The sequence below is a fragment of the Corvus moneduloides genome, chromosome 13 (assembly GCF_009650955.1).
Source record: "Corvus moneduloides isolate bCorMon1 chromosome 13, bCorMon1.pri, whole genome shotgun sequence".
NCBI classification, from domain to species: domain Eukaryota; kingdom Metazoa; phylum Chordata; class Aves; order Passeriformes; family Corvidae; genus Corvus; species Corvus moneduloides.
Window position 1 is genome coordinate 15,443,730 of NC_045488.1, and position 17,262 is coordinate 15,460,991.

The window sequence follows — 17,262 nt, forward strand, 5'->3', positions numbered from 1 at the left end:
TGTAATACCCTTTTTATAAACCTTTCTGTGGTGATTCAAGGCACATACAATACAGTGGCAAAGATACCACAGGGCATTTTAGTATTCCTGCTCACTCACAGTATTATAAAGTTCCTCCAGGCGAGGAATAGTCAGGAAGTGCTGCATGTTCACTCCGTTCTCAATAAGCAGTTTCACAAAGTCCACTCGATCGAGGACCAGTGCATCCAGCATAGCCTGCTCCAGGGAATTCACCTGAATAGCAGAATGAAGAATGTTAGACCACATGAGTACAAACGAGTTGGTTGGGTAACAACCACATCCATTTTCACTACTTAGAATATGGACTGAGTTCCCAAATATGTTGATTAGTCTGCAGGTAAAAAGGAATTTAGAAAGTAACATTTTACCCATATGCAAGTGAATAGAGATAGCAGAGTTTTCCAAACCTTCAGCAATATAACTGCAGCTTTCAGTCTTTCAACATGTGGCTTTCAACCATTTTGTTCAGTATTTTTAACTAAACCAGGCATACCATGCTTGACACATTATGTTAAAAAAGGGATTTACTTGCTCAAAAGTAAATAGGAACAAGTGATAGGAACAAGTTAAACTAACACATACACAGAAGGATGATGTTCACTGGTGTTCTTATTTCCTTGTGACAACTGCAGGGAAGAAGATGCTGCACCTCAGTACTAACTTGTACTGTTGAGGTATGGCTGCATGTGGTGCATGTGGGATGAGAGAGGGATTCTTGGCTCAAATACTGAACAGTATTTCTGCAGAATCTACTGCTGATCTTGTGGAAATGTGCAAATGAGTGTTCTACAGAACGAAAGTGTGTATTTTCCTTCTCTCTTTGTATCTCGGAATGAAAAAAAATCTTCAACAGTTTTAATACAAATACTTTCATCTCACCCAGTTCAGGAGTTCAAGTTTTCTTGGGTCTATTTCTTCTTCTGGTTCTTCTTTTGCTTTTCCTCCCTTTTTCTTCCCTTTTCCTTTTCCTCTGCCTGCTTTAGTCTGAGGTACTGGAGATTTCTTCTCCTTCTCAGGAGCTGTACCATCAGGAGCTGTAAGGCTTCCTAAAGGCTGTATTTATAATGCATTAAAGTATTAGAAATCTAATTGATCGTACAGTAACTATTTAATTGCGTACACTCCTACCAAGCTCACCGGCCAGTCACCACTTCTCATATTGAGTCAACTAAAAATGATAATTTATCTAAGTTTAATGGCCTTTTTGCATAGTCACAACTTGACCCTTTTATAAAAGCTGTTATGTCTAACTTAGTAACACTGAAAGTCAAAGCATTGAAGGAGATTGACTGGGGAGGATTTCTCTCAAAAAATAAAATCAGTGTGAGAGGATTGGGACACTTCAGTTCCTTTGCTTTCTCTGAAAGCAGTAGTTGTCAAAACAAATAGCAACAAGAGGTGGACAGAAAGAATTTAACAAGAATGCTGCATGATGCCAAATAGCATCCATACTACAGAGCAGAGAGGAGAGGATGGAGAGCCACTCACTCGTTCATTTCTGTTCTGCAGACAGTATTTCTGTTTATACCTCTGGAGACACTTTTAGTCTTCACCAAAAGTCCTTCCCCTTTCCAACCTATCTTCCCAGGGCAGAGGCACACATTCACCACACTACTTGTTGATGATTTGGAGGCTTAACTTGCTCCAGATGATGCTTAGGTTACATAAACTCCACAGACAAGAAAACTGAATTACAACTACCCGTGCTCTGCACCGACAGCTATGGGACCAAGCCTTTAACAAGGCTTCTTTCCTGGGGTTTTAATAGTCTTAAAAAACTCTCCTCTGCCCAGCTACCACAAATCCATTCAAAAGCCTGGACAAAACTGCAACTGCCAAGTGGCAGCACAGGCTAGTCTGAAAGCAATCTCTATGAACCTGGAATGACAGTGAATCCCAATTGGCTGGTACTGCTTCCACAAACTGCTGCACAGTAGAAGTATGAAACAGGCCAAAGCAGTAACATGCTTCAGCTCTTGGTGGAACCTCTGAATCTAACCACAGTAATATGGAGATTGGGACACTCCATCCAATTAAACATTTGGTAGTAGTTATACTTCATAATCTTTAGGATTATTAAATCCTCTCTGTAAGAGCATTTTCATGAACCTTGGATATTGAAATATCATCACATTACTAGAAGCGAAGGAATAAAACTGCATATGCAGCAACATTTAAAAAAAATTGATTATACAGGCTTCCAAATGAAATAAATCTATCCATTATGCACAGCATGCACATGAATAGTATTCCTTTGTCATTTTATTGCATGGTTTCAAGAAAGATGACTAAGCAAAAAACCCACTGCAATTCTTTCCCTCATTCTTACAGCCCCTTTCAGGCTGCTCTCCTCATGACACTTTACAGTAATTCAGCATCAGATAGCTCACACTGTAAAGCAAAAAACAACAATACAGTGAGACATGAAAGTGGCTTAAATAGAGGATTTTAGTTACGCAGATGAATTGCAGTGTTTCACCATTGCTGCCAGTGCAGCATCAAAATCCAAGGTGTAAATATTACATGACTTAATTTGAAGTACTGACAAACAAAAAGGGCACAGAAAACTTTGTCTTACTGGCCAGTGGTGTCCAAAGACAAAGATCTGGCTCCGTGCAATGTCTACACGATTCCAGGCCAAAGCCAGGCTGAGCTGGTCTGGAGCAGATGCATTGGTACCTAAAGAGAAACACACAGATGTTTCATATTTCACACATGATGAAACAAGATTGGATAACCTTCTGCAGTAACTAGAAAACAGCAAGCCTGGCTCTACATCATACTACCATCAATAATTCTGCCACAAGGCAGTGGATTCATCAAATCAATTTACAGCATCTTCCATTTAACCCATAATCCTAATTTCCAAGGGATTCATGAGATTATCTCCCCCTTTTTTTTTAAAGCTTCCACATAGACTTTTATTCTGATGCTAAAGATAGACATTTAACTCTCCTAAAAGACCCCTCTCAGCTCTTCTGGCTGATACTGTGGATAAGAGTGTAAAAATTCTTCTCTTTATTCCTTAGCTTTGGGGACTCCAGTGATCCCATACTGAGCAAGTATCAACTACTATATAACTTCAGACAGAAAACAGTTGTTTCAGCAAACATAACAAACCTCAAATAAATATGGAGCCTATCCTATTGCTCTAAGGTTCAAACGGAACAATCTGAGATCTGGAAAAATCCAGGTAGCCTTTTATCTTCCCACTTTTTTTCCCCTAACTTTATTAATGTATGCTAGAACTGCAATAGAATGAGCTAAAATATCAGCAGTACAGTTCTTGCAGCACTCTCATCCCAGGCTTTCAGGGGAGGAAAGCCACACAAAACTTTCAATCTAGATTTTATGCTTCAAACTAATCTGAATTTGAACCAAACACGTTCAGGTACTTGTCAGAATCCAAGTAAAGAAATCCAAAACTTAAACATGAAGAGTGAACCTCAGAGTATAGGAATGTCTTCTTGGGATCCTTTTGTGCATCCTAAGTGCTTGGAAAACCCACCTTTGAGGAGAGCAGTTAGGATGGACATCTCAATGTCGTGCTGCCCTTCGGAGCCCATGCGGAACACAGTGATCTAAAGGGCAGCACAAAACCAAACACACAAAATTACAACACAGGAAGGAGAGAGACTAAACATGTGGATAGAAAATAGAGCAGAATGGTGCACCCTTATTATTTCCTACAACTTAAGATTTTTCAAAAAGTACAGTTCCACTAAATTTTTCTTTGAAATTTAATTTTTGCTAAAGTGTTTAATGAAATTCTTTCAATTATGTTATCCTAAAATATCCCTGCATTAGTAAACATGACAAACTTGATGAAAATCTTCACCAAACCTGTGAATTTTAAAAAGTGGTGATGCAAAAAAAAAGTGGAATTTTAAAAACTGCCATGCAAAACTGATTGTTTTCTGATGGTTCTATTACTTTCCAGTAGTAATGGAAATGGAACTGCTAGTTACCCAAGATAATTATCATAGCCTCCTTTTATTGATGATAACACTCAAACATTTTTTAGTTGCAGGATGTGTTACATATGACAATCAAAAAACCAGAACCAAATAAAGAAAAGCAATTATTTATAGTCCCATTTGCTTCGTTCAGTCCATTACAATTCAATGATTTTTAAAATAGTGATTAATGTAAATCTTAGCCATTTAACTACATATTAGAAGATTAATAATTTAGAAGCATAATAACCAAATGTTAACAAAGTTAATACCGAATGCAGACCAAAAAACCCCAAATGTTTCATTTTCCAGAAGTAACCATTCACATTAATTACTGAGAATAGCAATTTTCTCAACAGTTAGAATATATTTTGCATAAATGCAAAGCTACATGACATTAGAAAAACTATAGAAAAAACATTACTAATTAACAAGAACAGACAAAACTATCAACAGAAAACCATAACCATAAATCTGCTTAGGCTGCACAGCCAGTGTCTGAATTTTGCTGAGTAAACCAGGCCTGCTCTGATGCACATTTTAAATTCAAGACAGTCTGACTAAGGCAGCTGTGAGCTCTCTTCTCTCAACCAATTTTTCTAGGAAGGCTGACTCTCTTTCAGTCAGCTGATCAGAGTCATGTTTATTACCAACCTTACTTCTAATGAAGTTGTATGTATGGAACTCACGTTGGCTTCATATTTATAAAAATTCACTGAAACAATTAGTCAAACACTCAAGGATTCATTTTGCCTGCAAAGGCACAGTGAACACAATTTCAATACACTGCTTCCAGATGACAGATGTGAATATCAAAGACTTTTTTTTCCTGAGCACACTTTTCTCCGCAGCTGGGATATGGGAGACAGGCAGGAACCTAAGCGAGTGGTACAGCACACAGAGCAGACCTGCAGCAAACCAGGAGCAAGAAAGGGTGGGATCTTCAGGAACACAATGTTTCAGTTGCTTTTGAAAGGCCTGAAAAGTCCCTTTTCCTGGAAGGAAAGGCTGTTAAAGAGCAACTATGTCAGAAAACCAAAACTGTGTTGATGCACTCTGAATGCTGCTTGCTCCTACGAACCTTTTCTTCAATTATCTTTACTTTCTGCAGCTGATCTTGGGTTTAGTGCATTTATCTCAGTGTCTTCGTCTGCCTTGCTGAAGTCTGTGGAAAAAGATTCCTATCATTTTACACAGGAGAAGAATCTGAAATTTGGTTTTGAGGCTCTCCAGAGGATGGAATCCCTTCTTGGCCTATGCTTATGAATGAATGTGTACATTTAATGGACCTACATGGAAAAAAAAAGTTTAAACCATAACCCTGTGAAAACTGCACTTGAAAGTACTCTGTGAAGTTTGGTTATAGAAATTACTTTTGTGAACTACTTTTAGGAAACTTACAAGTTCTTTTTTTTTCATGCACTCCATAAGAATGACGAACAGATGATGAGCTTGATTCCTGTTGTAGTTAAAGGTTTTCTGGATGGTAACTAGAAGCTGGTCCCTAAGAGATTCATTTATTATCCTGAATGAAAAATGAGACATAAAAGAAGACATTGCCAGAATGAATAAATATTCAGAAGGCCTGCTGTTTAAGAAACAATAATATACAGGTATTCCTCTTATATATCATAGATACAGTTCTGTTAACAAGTTCAGTCTTCAGGATTTTATCACTAGGCCTTACAGGACCCCTACCTTTGCTTCTAAATGTTCCAAGTCCCTTTGCATATAGCTAAAAACCCAAAAATACTTCACATTTCTGATATATCACCTTGGTTATTGTCTCAAACAGAGGACTAAACTTGCTAGTGCATCTGAAACCTCATAACACCCAACTGAGAAACAAATGAACAATCCAAAAGATAATTAAAGAAATTAGATTGAAAACATCCTAGAAAGGTCAGAAATGCTTGATCTCCCAAAGCAATATGAAACAGCCCTTCCATTTCCTAATAAAACACACGCATTTTCAGATTATGGCAAACATTACTAGCAGGTCTGTGAGAGATGCAGTAGAATTCAAAGTTCACTGTGAGAAAATGATTGGACTGACAAAAATTCTCATTATAGACCTGCCTTACTAGATGAACACATTTATCTTAACATAATTATTGGAGAAGAATTTTGGACACTGCATCATATGCACTGGGAGGGAAAGTCATGCAGTGAGCACATCTCAGACAGACTAATCCTGATAAGCGCTTTCAATTGCCTATGAGCTGATAGGAAGAATGAATAAGAAAGACAAAAAAAAAAAGAGCAAAGTTTGATCTAAACTAAGGAACCTTGTTAGACAGAAAGGAAAAGAAAGTTGCTGAATCATAAATACTGTTGGTGCAATTGAATATGTGCTATGTCTAAACACCAACAAAATCCAGCATAAGAGCTGCTCTCCTAATTCAGCAAGTAATATCCACACTGCTTGCAACACTACTTGTCTGCTTAGTATTTAATCCAAGCTAAGCTTCAACTTCAGTCAAGTAAACAGGCTCTATCTTCAGCACAAGACAGGTATGCCATACCCTAATTAGGACAATATACTAGGTGGTTGCCTGTAAGGCAAAAGCAAAACAATGAAGGAAGCCAAACATTTCCTCAGCTGGTCTGGCACACTGGGACAATGAAGTTCATTCACACAACACAGCAGAATCAGGCAGCACAGATTTTGCAAATCCATGCACTAATTAACCTCAGCCTTGGCCTGAGGAAAAGAGTTACTCCTGGGAACTTGTCCTTGCTTCTACCATGCCCAACCCCACACCAAGTATAGTGCAGCAAACCCTGATGGAGCTTGTACAACAGTGTGCTGACTGAGAAGGAAGCTCATTTCGAAGGACCATCCCATGCATTCAAAGTGGCAACAACTTCTATTCATTAACTCCAGGGCTGATATCAAACAGGCAACAAAAGCTGACTGACAGCAGAATGCCTCTGTTAGCAGCATTTTGTCCTTGACGGTTTTTTTAAATGAAGCCGTATGAAAGCAAAGCATATATTCCTACACAGCTTTGGTGATGATCTTGAAACCTTACCCTCCTTCTTCTGAATACTTGTGTGCAAATGATAGAATGTCAGATGCTCGCCCGCTGCCATCACAGATCACAACTGGGAGAGGGGGTTCTTCCTGCAGACACTCCAAGACAATGGAGATCACATTGGGACCTCCTTCCACTATGAGCCCAACTACAGGAACACCTTGCCCCAGTCCTGCAAAAAACAGAAGGACAGAAACAAGGAAAAAAAGAAGCGTCATTCAAATATAGCTTAAGAAATTGAAATAAGTGGATGTGATTTCTGTGTCAGAGCATCACTTCAAACCAGAGCCCTTATGAAAAATGATGGCCATTTCAAGGCCAATGTGAGGAAAAACATCCATAAGCTGTTTCATGGCCCCAAAAGGAAAAGAATAAGATGTCTCTCTGCCCTTGCTTTTACATCAGCTCCATACTGATAACTCATCCACTCAGTGTTGGTGGATGCTTGTAATTTCTCTTGACAGACACCAGGTACAGATAAAGCAGCTAACATGGCTGTCCTGTTGCTTCATCAGCTTCACTGTTACTCAGATGGCTCCCAGCTACTGCCTTTGATGCTTTAACTCTTCATGGGTTACCTATGGGAAGTCTTCAATAAGGTGACATACCTATGCTTATTCCTAAGATAAAAAATGGAATTAGCGTTTTTATCATGAGGCTGAAATGGTTGGCCGATGGAAGAGACGACAGCTGAGCATCCCTTTGCTGTCCCTGCCTCACTGTGATCTCCAGGCATAGGATGACAAAGGGAAGCCCACAGGTCACATGGTCTCAGTAGCCTTGGTCACAAGAAACTTGGGGAAATGAAGGACAAAACATTACCTGAATGCTGACTAATTCCACTATCATAAGCATTTGAATTCAGTTCTTAATCTGTGAAATGACCAGCACTTTATAAAGATGCACTTTTTTTGTTTGGCTGAGAACACGTTCATATTTTCAACCTTGATTCCTCTCTGAAGAACAGGAACACCATGCACAGTAACAGTAGAAGCTTCCTGATTTCCTCCTGCCAGTACACCCCGGCTCTGATAAGGAGGAGTCACAGAGCATGGGCCGGCCTGTGTGTCCATGAAATCTTTAGTGATTCCTCCTGAGATTTCCAGCAGAGGTGCCTGTGCTTGGAGTGATTAAAAAGAAACAAAACAACTCCCTGTATGTTGTTACTAGCAGGTGTGCTGCAGCCCTTCACACAACAGGTTTCTCTGTGTATTTCCAACTTTGCCCTTCTCATGACAACATCAAACACTACCTAAATTGGAGTCAATATCCCCAAGCCCCAGTGGTATTACAAGAAATGACAGAGAACAACTTGTCTCTGGGCCCTGAATTCCTGATCTTCCAAGCCAATGCTCCCTTTTACAGCCTCACAGCTCTGCCAGCACTTCTGCAGAAGACAAAGATGACAAAAGCAGGCTAAGGTGAGCTGTTTCCGTCTGTGGGCAGCAGTACCTGGCACTGCCTCTGTGCTCAAAGGCAAGGGGCAGCATTTTCCTGAGCTATTTCTTAGGCTCACCATTGGCAGAGGGAAGTACTTAGAGACTTCCCAGAACATTTGGATAACCCATGGCTGATCTCTAATTGTGCCTTTTAGCTTTACCTGGCACTCTTGATTTTTCTGCTCTACGCGTAAGAGCACTTAGACCCTATTAGAAACTTTTGTGGAGTTCAACGCAATTGCCATTCTGGATGTTTGTTTTCTCTTATTTTCACAGGCCTACACAGTTTACAGAGGCACCTGTAAGAGGTAAGAAAGGCAACTGGTAGAACTGATGTCAATTCTCCAGTATCTCTTAACTGAAGTGTGAATTCAAAGAATATTAACATTTTTGGGGACCATTTTTAATGAGGGTTGTGAGGATATTTTAAAATAATTTGTATTTTTTTATTTCACCTTTTAAAATTTTTTTTTGCATGTCAATGAAAATATGTCTTTTAAAAGAATTTTTTTCTAAGTAACAATGTTTGAGAAAATTATTTTAGTGAGGCCATAATAACCATAAGCATTTTTAAAACTGGGCAGAACTCTAAATATGAAAGCATTAAGGTGAAATTGTCTTGATTGTCACTAAAAATCAAAATGCCTGAAAAGTTTGTCAGGAAGATCAAAGAATTTTGAGTGTGGTATTTCAAATGAAACAAATCCATATACAAAAGAGAAAATAAAATGCTCATGTGAACATTCAGAATCAGAAATCACTGGGCTGCATAGGATTCCTGTAAACAGGAACTGTAAAAAATCCCCTCATTCTGTGTATTTACTGATGCTTATGAATTCTAGCCTAGAAGTGCACAAATTCTTTGCATTTCCCTCAGATTCTCACTGCTTTGAAGCTTCTCCTCACTACTATTTGTCAACTTTTCTTCATCCCTTTATGCAATTCTTACTCCATGCTTTTTCTGCCCTGTTCGATGTGGGCTCTTTCACCACTTATCAGACAGCTCATGTTCTAGTTCAGTCACACAGTCCTGATCACATTTCCACTGGAAAGAGCTGGAAGAAGCCTTTAATTTCCATACTTTTAAGTATTTCAAGCCCTCCTTCCCTCCATTCCTTGAAGATGTTATGTTTACAATTTGCCCCACTCGTACTTACGTGTGTTAATTTTCTGGAGGGAAATGTGTTTTTCCAACTGACGCCGTAACTTTACTTCAGCTCCATATTTACCTAATGTGCCGTTGTCCGCCAGGATGAAGTGGGTGTGGGAACTGTTGAGCACGGAGAGCTTACTTAGAGGGTTTGACATTGTTTGGTAAACTCGTGTTACCTGTGTGTCAAGAGGAGAGATGCATCTGGATTAGAACTAAGAATCAAATGGGAAAATGCTGCACACCACCCAACAGAGGCACACTCAGAGTCTTCTGAGGAAGCAACCCAAGCAAACCTTTATAACCAAAACCAGAGAACTAGAAACAGAGCTTGCTTTTACATTCCAAATCTGAACTCCTGACAGCACTGTTTTCTTTGGAGGATGACAGTCACACTGTGCACTCCCCTGCATGTTCCCCTAAGCTCATTAATGTGCTCTCCTTGTTCATACACTGTGTTGTTACATAATCCTCTTAGTGCATTAGAAAATACATTCTCATTTGGAGTTCCTAGTAATTCATATGCCACTCCAGAGTACCCATCTATAATAAATGCCAGCCTTGCACACATAAAGGCCCTTATGTGATTTATAGAAGTCTCAATGTGCCACACTGAAGTTACTACACAAAACTGTCACCACAGAGAGGTCTTTACTAACGAAAGCAATGGAAACCTCATTAGCTCCATATTTACTTTGAGGTCATAAAAGACAATCTGAGAAATATACTCAAACAACAGCTTTTTTCAAGAAATTGTTAAATTTCACCTTCTAGGCATGCTTTAGAGATGGAAAAAAAAAATACTTCAGAAATATTAACAGTGTATTTTGTTACACAGCTGTTTCCTTAAACACTTACATCTTTTCCTATTAGATCTTCCTTGTTTTCTACAATGCCCCACGGTGCAATTCCTATGGCACATATTCGTCCTCTGGATTTGGAAGAATGATCTTTCAGGGCATCTCCCACATGACGAATGACACCTATAGTTACAATTAATTTAATTCATTTTTGGCACTTTAGATTGATCACTAAACAACAGAATTTTCTTCTTGCCTCTCACAGAGATACTGGGCTGCTTTCACTACTAAACTGGTATCTCTACAGTAGAACATGCAATGCAGACAAAACCATGGTTTTATTTTGTAATGGTTGTGAGTAAATCCTATTACCTTCTCACGACATTGTGCTGAATTCAGTGAAGTCTGTGAAAGACTTACCCAGTTACTAACTTGCCACAGTGTAATCTGTATCCTTGTCCATCTCGACGTATGTTGTTCAGTGGACACAAACCATGACATCAGGAAATACACTTTCAGTAATAGAAAGATCTTTGTACAAAAAAACCCCACAAGAAGCTAAAGCTTGGCAAATATGGAGTTGGAAACTTCTTAATTACAAGGATAACCAAGCACTAAAAAAAGTGTTTTAGAACTAGTGGTAGATTCCTTGCTACTGAAACCAAGGCTGAAATTTGTTTTCAGGGGAAACACCAAGTAATGCAAATCAATACTGACCCAGGAAAATCTTATGGTCTGGGCTGGGTAGGAGATTAACACAAATGATTACAGTGCTCCTTTTTTGGTCTAGTGGGTAATGACTCATTCATGTAGACTTAAGTCCTCTGCCTGTGGGAAAGATTAGTGAATGAACATCACTGAATTCTTAAGTAAACTAAAAGTGATGGCAATTGCTTACCTGTACTAACACCACCAGTGAAAATCCAAGCTCCTGTGGTCATGGCAGCCTTTATCAGACCTTTTCCAAACACTTGCTTTAATTTAGGCTGCATTTCAAAGTTCTGGAGGCCTCCATGGACAGAGATTAAGAGTTTGGGCAGTTCCAGTTGCCAGTCTTTCACCATGAGATGCAGCAGAGAATCTGGTTTAGTGTCATATGATACACGGATGTACTGCAAAGAGCAATGTGTAATGTTACCATTCAACCTGCTCTGTAAATTGTCTGAGCAAAGAATGGTTATTGTTTGCCTTTCATTCTGAAGAGAGAGTTCTACCACTTTCAAACAAATTTACGTTTGGATTTCTTCAGAAGAGAGGAAAAACAGAAAGAGAATTTTTGCAATAGTTTGAATTGCTATGACTTTTACTGCTAAGATAACTCAAGAGTCTGTTGAGCTAACACACCAGATGAACAAATACCTTAGAGTACCCTATGCCCCTTACCATGGCCTTATTTGAATGTCCTCCTCCCTGGAATTCCAGGTTTCCATAGGCATCAGTTGGGTATGCTTGGGTGTGTTTACTAACAGACCATTTCTCTGGCTGAGCTTCCACTTGCTTTGTTTCTTCTCCATTTTTATTAGCTGTTATACTTGGAGGAGGTGGAATATGTTGGTTAATGAGCTGGCCACAGCAGCACCTGTAAGTTAAAATTTGAAGTGACTTTGATAACAGTATCTTCAATAAAAAAAGATAAATCAGAAATTAGGTTTTCAACTGCCCACACCTTGCTGTACATGAATCATAGACACACCTCTCACATATGCATATATGTCAGAATTAACAGCCCTTAGGTGTTTCTTAACACACAAAGATAAAAAAAACCACTTCACTTGTATTATGCACTGGAAAGCTGTTCTAGGTAAAAGCACAGGCAAGGAGGAAGAACGTAGAACAGGAGCACTGACCACCTGTTTCTTACTTAGAAGTGACAGGTTGTATGCGACGTTAACTGCTCTGTTATCCACACAAGCTGGACCACAATATGCAGCTAGCCCATGGAGTTATATATTAATATTTGGACTAAGAAATCAAATCCCCCTATCTGCTATTGTTATTGGTAGTATCATACCAACTGTGAAGGATGGCGCCACTTCATTGCACCCTTGCATTCAGAATTCAGTAGGAATTTATTACAGTTTGCAAAGCTAGGAACTAACAACTCACTGCCTCTCTGCTCTCAGCCTTCTCATCTCTGTGTGACCTGTCCCATGGCTCTGTGCAGATTTGAGTGCAAGCATGACCTGTGCTTTTGTTCCCCTGTCATCTGCCTTTAGGGGCAGTGACTAAACTGGGTTTCACACATCTAAACGCAAATCAAGTTCAGTTTCTCTGGTATTAAGCTTTTCTGTTGAAACAAAAATGTCAGATGTTACCTGGTAACATCTTTGTTGTTGGCAATTACATAGATGCATTCTCTTTTAGAAAAGGTCTTCTCTATCCAAGCCTTCTGGCCCTTAAAAGAGAGAAAAAGAAAAAAAAAGAAATGTACTGATACATTTCTGTGTGGCAGATACAGTAACATTCACCTTCTCTTTTCAGCTACTAAATTCATTCACATGACTTTTAAATACCAGATATATCTACTCATGAAGTGATGTAAATTTTCTATGACTTGGATAAAATTCAAACCTCGAATGTGTGTAAAAGCCCTTATATAGAAAGATAATGGTTTTGAAGTTTCAAGGTCTACCAAAAAATGCACCTGCTCCTTTCCATGGCAGTAAACAGTAAAAGGACACAAACTAGTACAGAAAATCAGCATAAGTAGTGAAATAAATAGATAATAGTATTTACTCCAAATAACGCTTTAGTATTATTCTTTGTATGCAGAAAGTGCTCCCCAATAACTTTCCCTTCATAATTAACAATCCTCTCAAATAATTTTTTCCTGTTGTAAATCAAGTTCCAGTCTTTCCTACTGCATCTTACTCTGAACGAGATGTGTCTCGGAAGGAGGCATTTTTAAACTGAAAGACCATGTGACAGAAAAAGCACAAACTTCAAATTGTGTTGGCCTATTATACAGCTTGCAAACCAATTTTAAAAAGTGAATTCAAAGGAGTCTTTTAATTTTAAAGACATGAAAAATGTTAAAAACCATTCACAATTTGATGACACCGATACCTTTGCCTTGCTGATAAAAGTTGCCTCTTCTGAGTTTGAATTATGAAACAGTCTTTTCAAGTAGCAAGCAAATGTTGTACGTTTTGCTTTAGTTTCTGCTATGGAAGTGAAATTAAATTTTTGCAGACACAGAAGCTAAAAATGACACAAGAACTTTCAGGCTGACTTAAAAAAAGGGAAAGGGACTTTTCCTAGAGAAAGAACTAAAAACCTTGCTGATTTTGACCTAAGAAAGTCAACTGCAGGTGCCCATCAGCCTATCTAGCAGCAGCTTAGAGACCAGCCAAGCTCCCTGAGTGCTGCACAGGCTACAGCATGATGAACAGAGGGTTTCATAGTTCATCTTTCTCATATGAGGCAAGAGCTGTCTCTGAAGTTCCTTTGTTTGTTGACTTGTTAGTTCCTGTATGGCTTCTTCATTTTCCCCCCTATGTCTAAAATAATAGAGGACTACTTGAAGTTCCGTCATTGCAAGTAACTGCAAGTAAGCTGCCAAACCAAGCTTCTACTGCATTAAAAAGGTGTCCATAAGCGCCCAGGTACGCAAACATTCACCTCCCTCAGGTGCCTCTGAACCAGTCTGGGCAATCAGTGTTCTGGGAGATCCTGCAGTTCTGCTCTCCACTCTCATCTCGATGATTTACCAAGGCAGAACCATCTCATGTCATTTTAGAAGGAGTTGTTCGGGATCTTGTACAGCACAACAGTGATGAAGAGCTAAGAACTCATCGACAAAACTTCAACTTTAGCTTACAACTTTACAGCTTTCTGAATGACAAGGCATGTATCTCAAGCTTTTAGCACAAAGAGCTTGATCATGTAGCAAAATATGAAGGAAAAAGCATTAAATTTAATATCGAAAGGGTGTGTCTTGGTCAGCTTTTCTGTCTTGACTCCACAGATTCCTTCTTCAAATGAAACTTAAAAGCCTTTCTTCCAAAAATATTTGAAAGGTTCTTTTCATGAACCTTCTGGCAAGACTTTTACAAGACGACAAATTTTAGCAATAGTATTATTTGAAATGGAATGCCTTTGTTCTATAGCATCAGAGTCCAGTTCTAGAAAAGTCCAGAGAAAACATCCCGAACAGAGAGACCCATGAGGCTCTGTGGTATGTGAAGGTGGGTGATTAAATCAAAGAAATGCCATTTACCTGCTCAGAACAAGATTTTGCTAATTCACAGGTATTCAGGCAGTTCAAAATATTCAGAGACTCAAAACCAGTCCATTTGATTGGAATTAGAGTAGTTTTTCAAAATTAATCCAAAACCACACAGCGTACAAATTCATTGCTGTTTTACAACTATGTCCAGTGTTGTTACTTCTCAAATATATCCTATTAGTTTATAAACTTTAACATTATAAAAGGAGCTTAACAGGAACCTGTTTCAGAGCTTACATAATTTCTGTACTTTAAAATTATAAATTCAAATTTTTAATTAATTTAGGTTTTATTATTTTATATATTCTAAACATATTCACTTTTCCCCTCTGATTTAAACTTCCAACTGCTGTGTGGTCTCTGATAACTCCTTGACTAAGCGACACAAAAGCCCAAATCAATCCCACGGTGCAGGAAACACTCTTCAAAACAAAAACCGTAACAAATGCTGCACATTTAACTGTTCTGTAGGGAATACTGGAAAATGCAACCTAGAAACATCAAATCAATTTGGATTGTTACACCATGACAGTGAATACTGCTTTACCTTATTCCTTGCAGCTTACCAAAGCACAGAATTTCTTTTGCTGTTTTGACCAAGTAAAAATAGTTAATTAACTGCTGGGTTTAGTCACAGACTTAGTATCTGTGTTTGGAAGGAGGCTTTTGCATCTTGGTATCTAAAATGAGCTCTACAAACAGCTGAACTCTCAGCTGTCCAGTTGCTCTTAAAACTCCTCTCATAGGAGGTCTATTATCTACTGCTATGTTGGAAAAAACCTTCGATACTCACCCCTAGAACCCTGTTAGGAACCAGTCGCTGCAGGCACTACAGAGGGACAGCACATTATGCTCTACTGGCTTATTTTTCTGTGCTAATGAGAGGAAGGCAAAAGCAGGCACTACAGACTGGGGAAATAAAAACCTCAGCACATTTGGTCAGCCTTTGAAGTTTCACTGCTTTTGTCTGTTTAATCTGCTTAACCAAAGCTTCATTATAATCCAGTGCAAATACTTGAGCAGAAACATTAACTGTCAGAAAATGGGCACCTTCTCCCCTTACTTTTTACAGATTCTGTACATTTCTCTCTCTGGACTGAAATGCTCTTGGTCTTTCAAGGAAAGATGTAAGTACACATACTGTCTCTTGTGAGTTTGGAAAAAAACCCCCACTTTTTAGCAGCCTTGAAATGGATGAATTGTTAAAAGCCTATGAGGTATCAGCTACAATTTTCAGACCAACAGCCAGTGGGTTTTTATACACAGTGTTTTCCATACACCTCTTAAGAAAATTTAGAAAAAGCAGATCCCAACTTGTAGATAATAGTGAAGTTCAAACTTGCTTGTTACTGCAAATCCTGAATGTATTAATTAGAACCTAGTTTTGATAAAAACATATTTCAGATGTTCAGTGGTATATTTGTTCTGCTCCATGTAAACTGGCAACAGGTCTCCTAGATTATGATAAAAACAAAACCAAACCACTGCTAATTCTTGTACTTCAGCCTAGAAATCAATATGTTGCTGAGAAACAGCATGAATTGATACTGGATTTATATTATTCCACTATATGGTTTTGCTAGTTGTCTTTAGCATTAAAAAAGTATCCTCCTGCAGAAATGACAGGAAATCAGTATATCTGGTTTGTAAATCACAGGGTAACAAAATCAAGACCCTAAACCACTAGTCACCTTGCTAATATAAGCACTAATAAACACAAGAACTAGTTCTACAAAGACCAATTGTCCTTTGACTATTGCAAATGAATGACACTATTTTCTGAGGAAGAAGCATGTCTAGGGCTGCAGCAACTGAAGAGAATTTTCTCTCACTCCCACACATGGACAGTATCAGTTTTTTACTAAATTAACATTAAATTTTACATATTTCACTTCATATATAACCAACCATGCAACGAACAAGTATTGGACCTGAATTTCAGGCTGTATCAAATAAAACCTGCAGTCCTGTTTCACTGCAGCTTTATGCAAGAGCAACAGGTGGGCTATGGACCAATAAATACATCTTTGGTGAAACTCCAAGGTGGGAATCCACACAGGAGAGGAAAGCCACTGGAAATGTAATGCTACAAACTCTTACGTGACATTGTGTCACCAGAAGCTGTGAATTTAAGTAAAGATATACTGCTGCAGGACAGCACAGTATTTAGTGATTGTGATAAGCATAATGAGCAGCAAAGGAAGTGAAAGAATTTGGGGAGTGAAAGGGGGGCAGAGATGTGTCAGTGGTGTCATTGGAGTACATCCAAAGCCCATGCTCAAGCAGGTCTAAAAGCAGTAGTGAGCTCTCTGAACTCCCATGACCCCCAGAGTGCTGCTCCATGGAAGAGGGAATTGTGTCCTTGCTGGATGGCTTGGCTTGCTTGACTTGGAGACAGGATAGGACGGGGCTTTGGCCTCACCTTGTAACTGCAGAGTCTCCGCTGTCACACAGCTCAGAGGCACCTGGGGCCTGAGGAAAGAGCACATATTCCACAGCTGCTGCACTCCAGAGAGGCTTTGCCTGGACCAGGCACAGCTGGTCAGCAGGCAAGCAGGCATGTGAACAGCAGGTGCCTAGAGCATGGACAGGGATTGGACACGGCAGACAGTGCCCGGCGCACAAATGGA

General features: G+C 39.1%; 1 protein-coding gene across 10 annotated transcripts in view; it reads right to left on the bottom strand.

Annotated features, from left to right (window-relative positions):
* TRPM1 (transient receptor potential cation channel subfamily M member 1) overlaps positions 1-17,262 on the bottom strand; it is a 91,378-nt gene that overhangs the window by 26,366 nt on the left and 47,750 nt on the right. For all 10 annotated transcript variants that reach the window (XM_032122581.1, XM_032122582.1, XM_032122574.1 and 7 more), the window contains 11 exons: positions 12,720-12,799; positions 11,788-11,983; positions 11,303-11,516; positions 10,463-10,587; positions 9,612-9,783; positions 7,013-7,187; positions 5,379-5,502; positions 3,530-3,602; positions 2,600-2,700; positions 901-1,074; positions 100-234 (listed from right to left, as the gene is read on the bottom strand). In XM_032122581.1, coding sequence (XP_031978472.1) covers positions 100-234; positions 901-1,074; positions 2,600-2,700; positions 3,530-3,602; positions 5,379-5,502; positions 7,013-7,187; positions 9,612-9,783; positions 10,463-10,587; positions 11,303-11,516; positions 11,788-11,983; positions 12,720-12,799 — 1,569 coding nt within the window. The remainder of the gene's footprint in view (positions 1-99; positions 235-900; positions 1,075-2,599; positions 2,701-3,529; positions 3,603-5,378; positions 5,503-7,012; positions 7,188-9,611; positions 9,784-10,462; positions 10,588-11,302; positions 11,517-11,787; positions 11,984-12,719; positions 12,800-17,262) is intronic.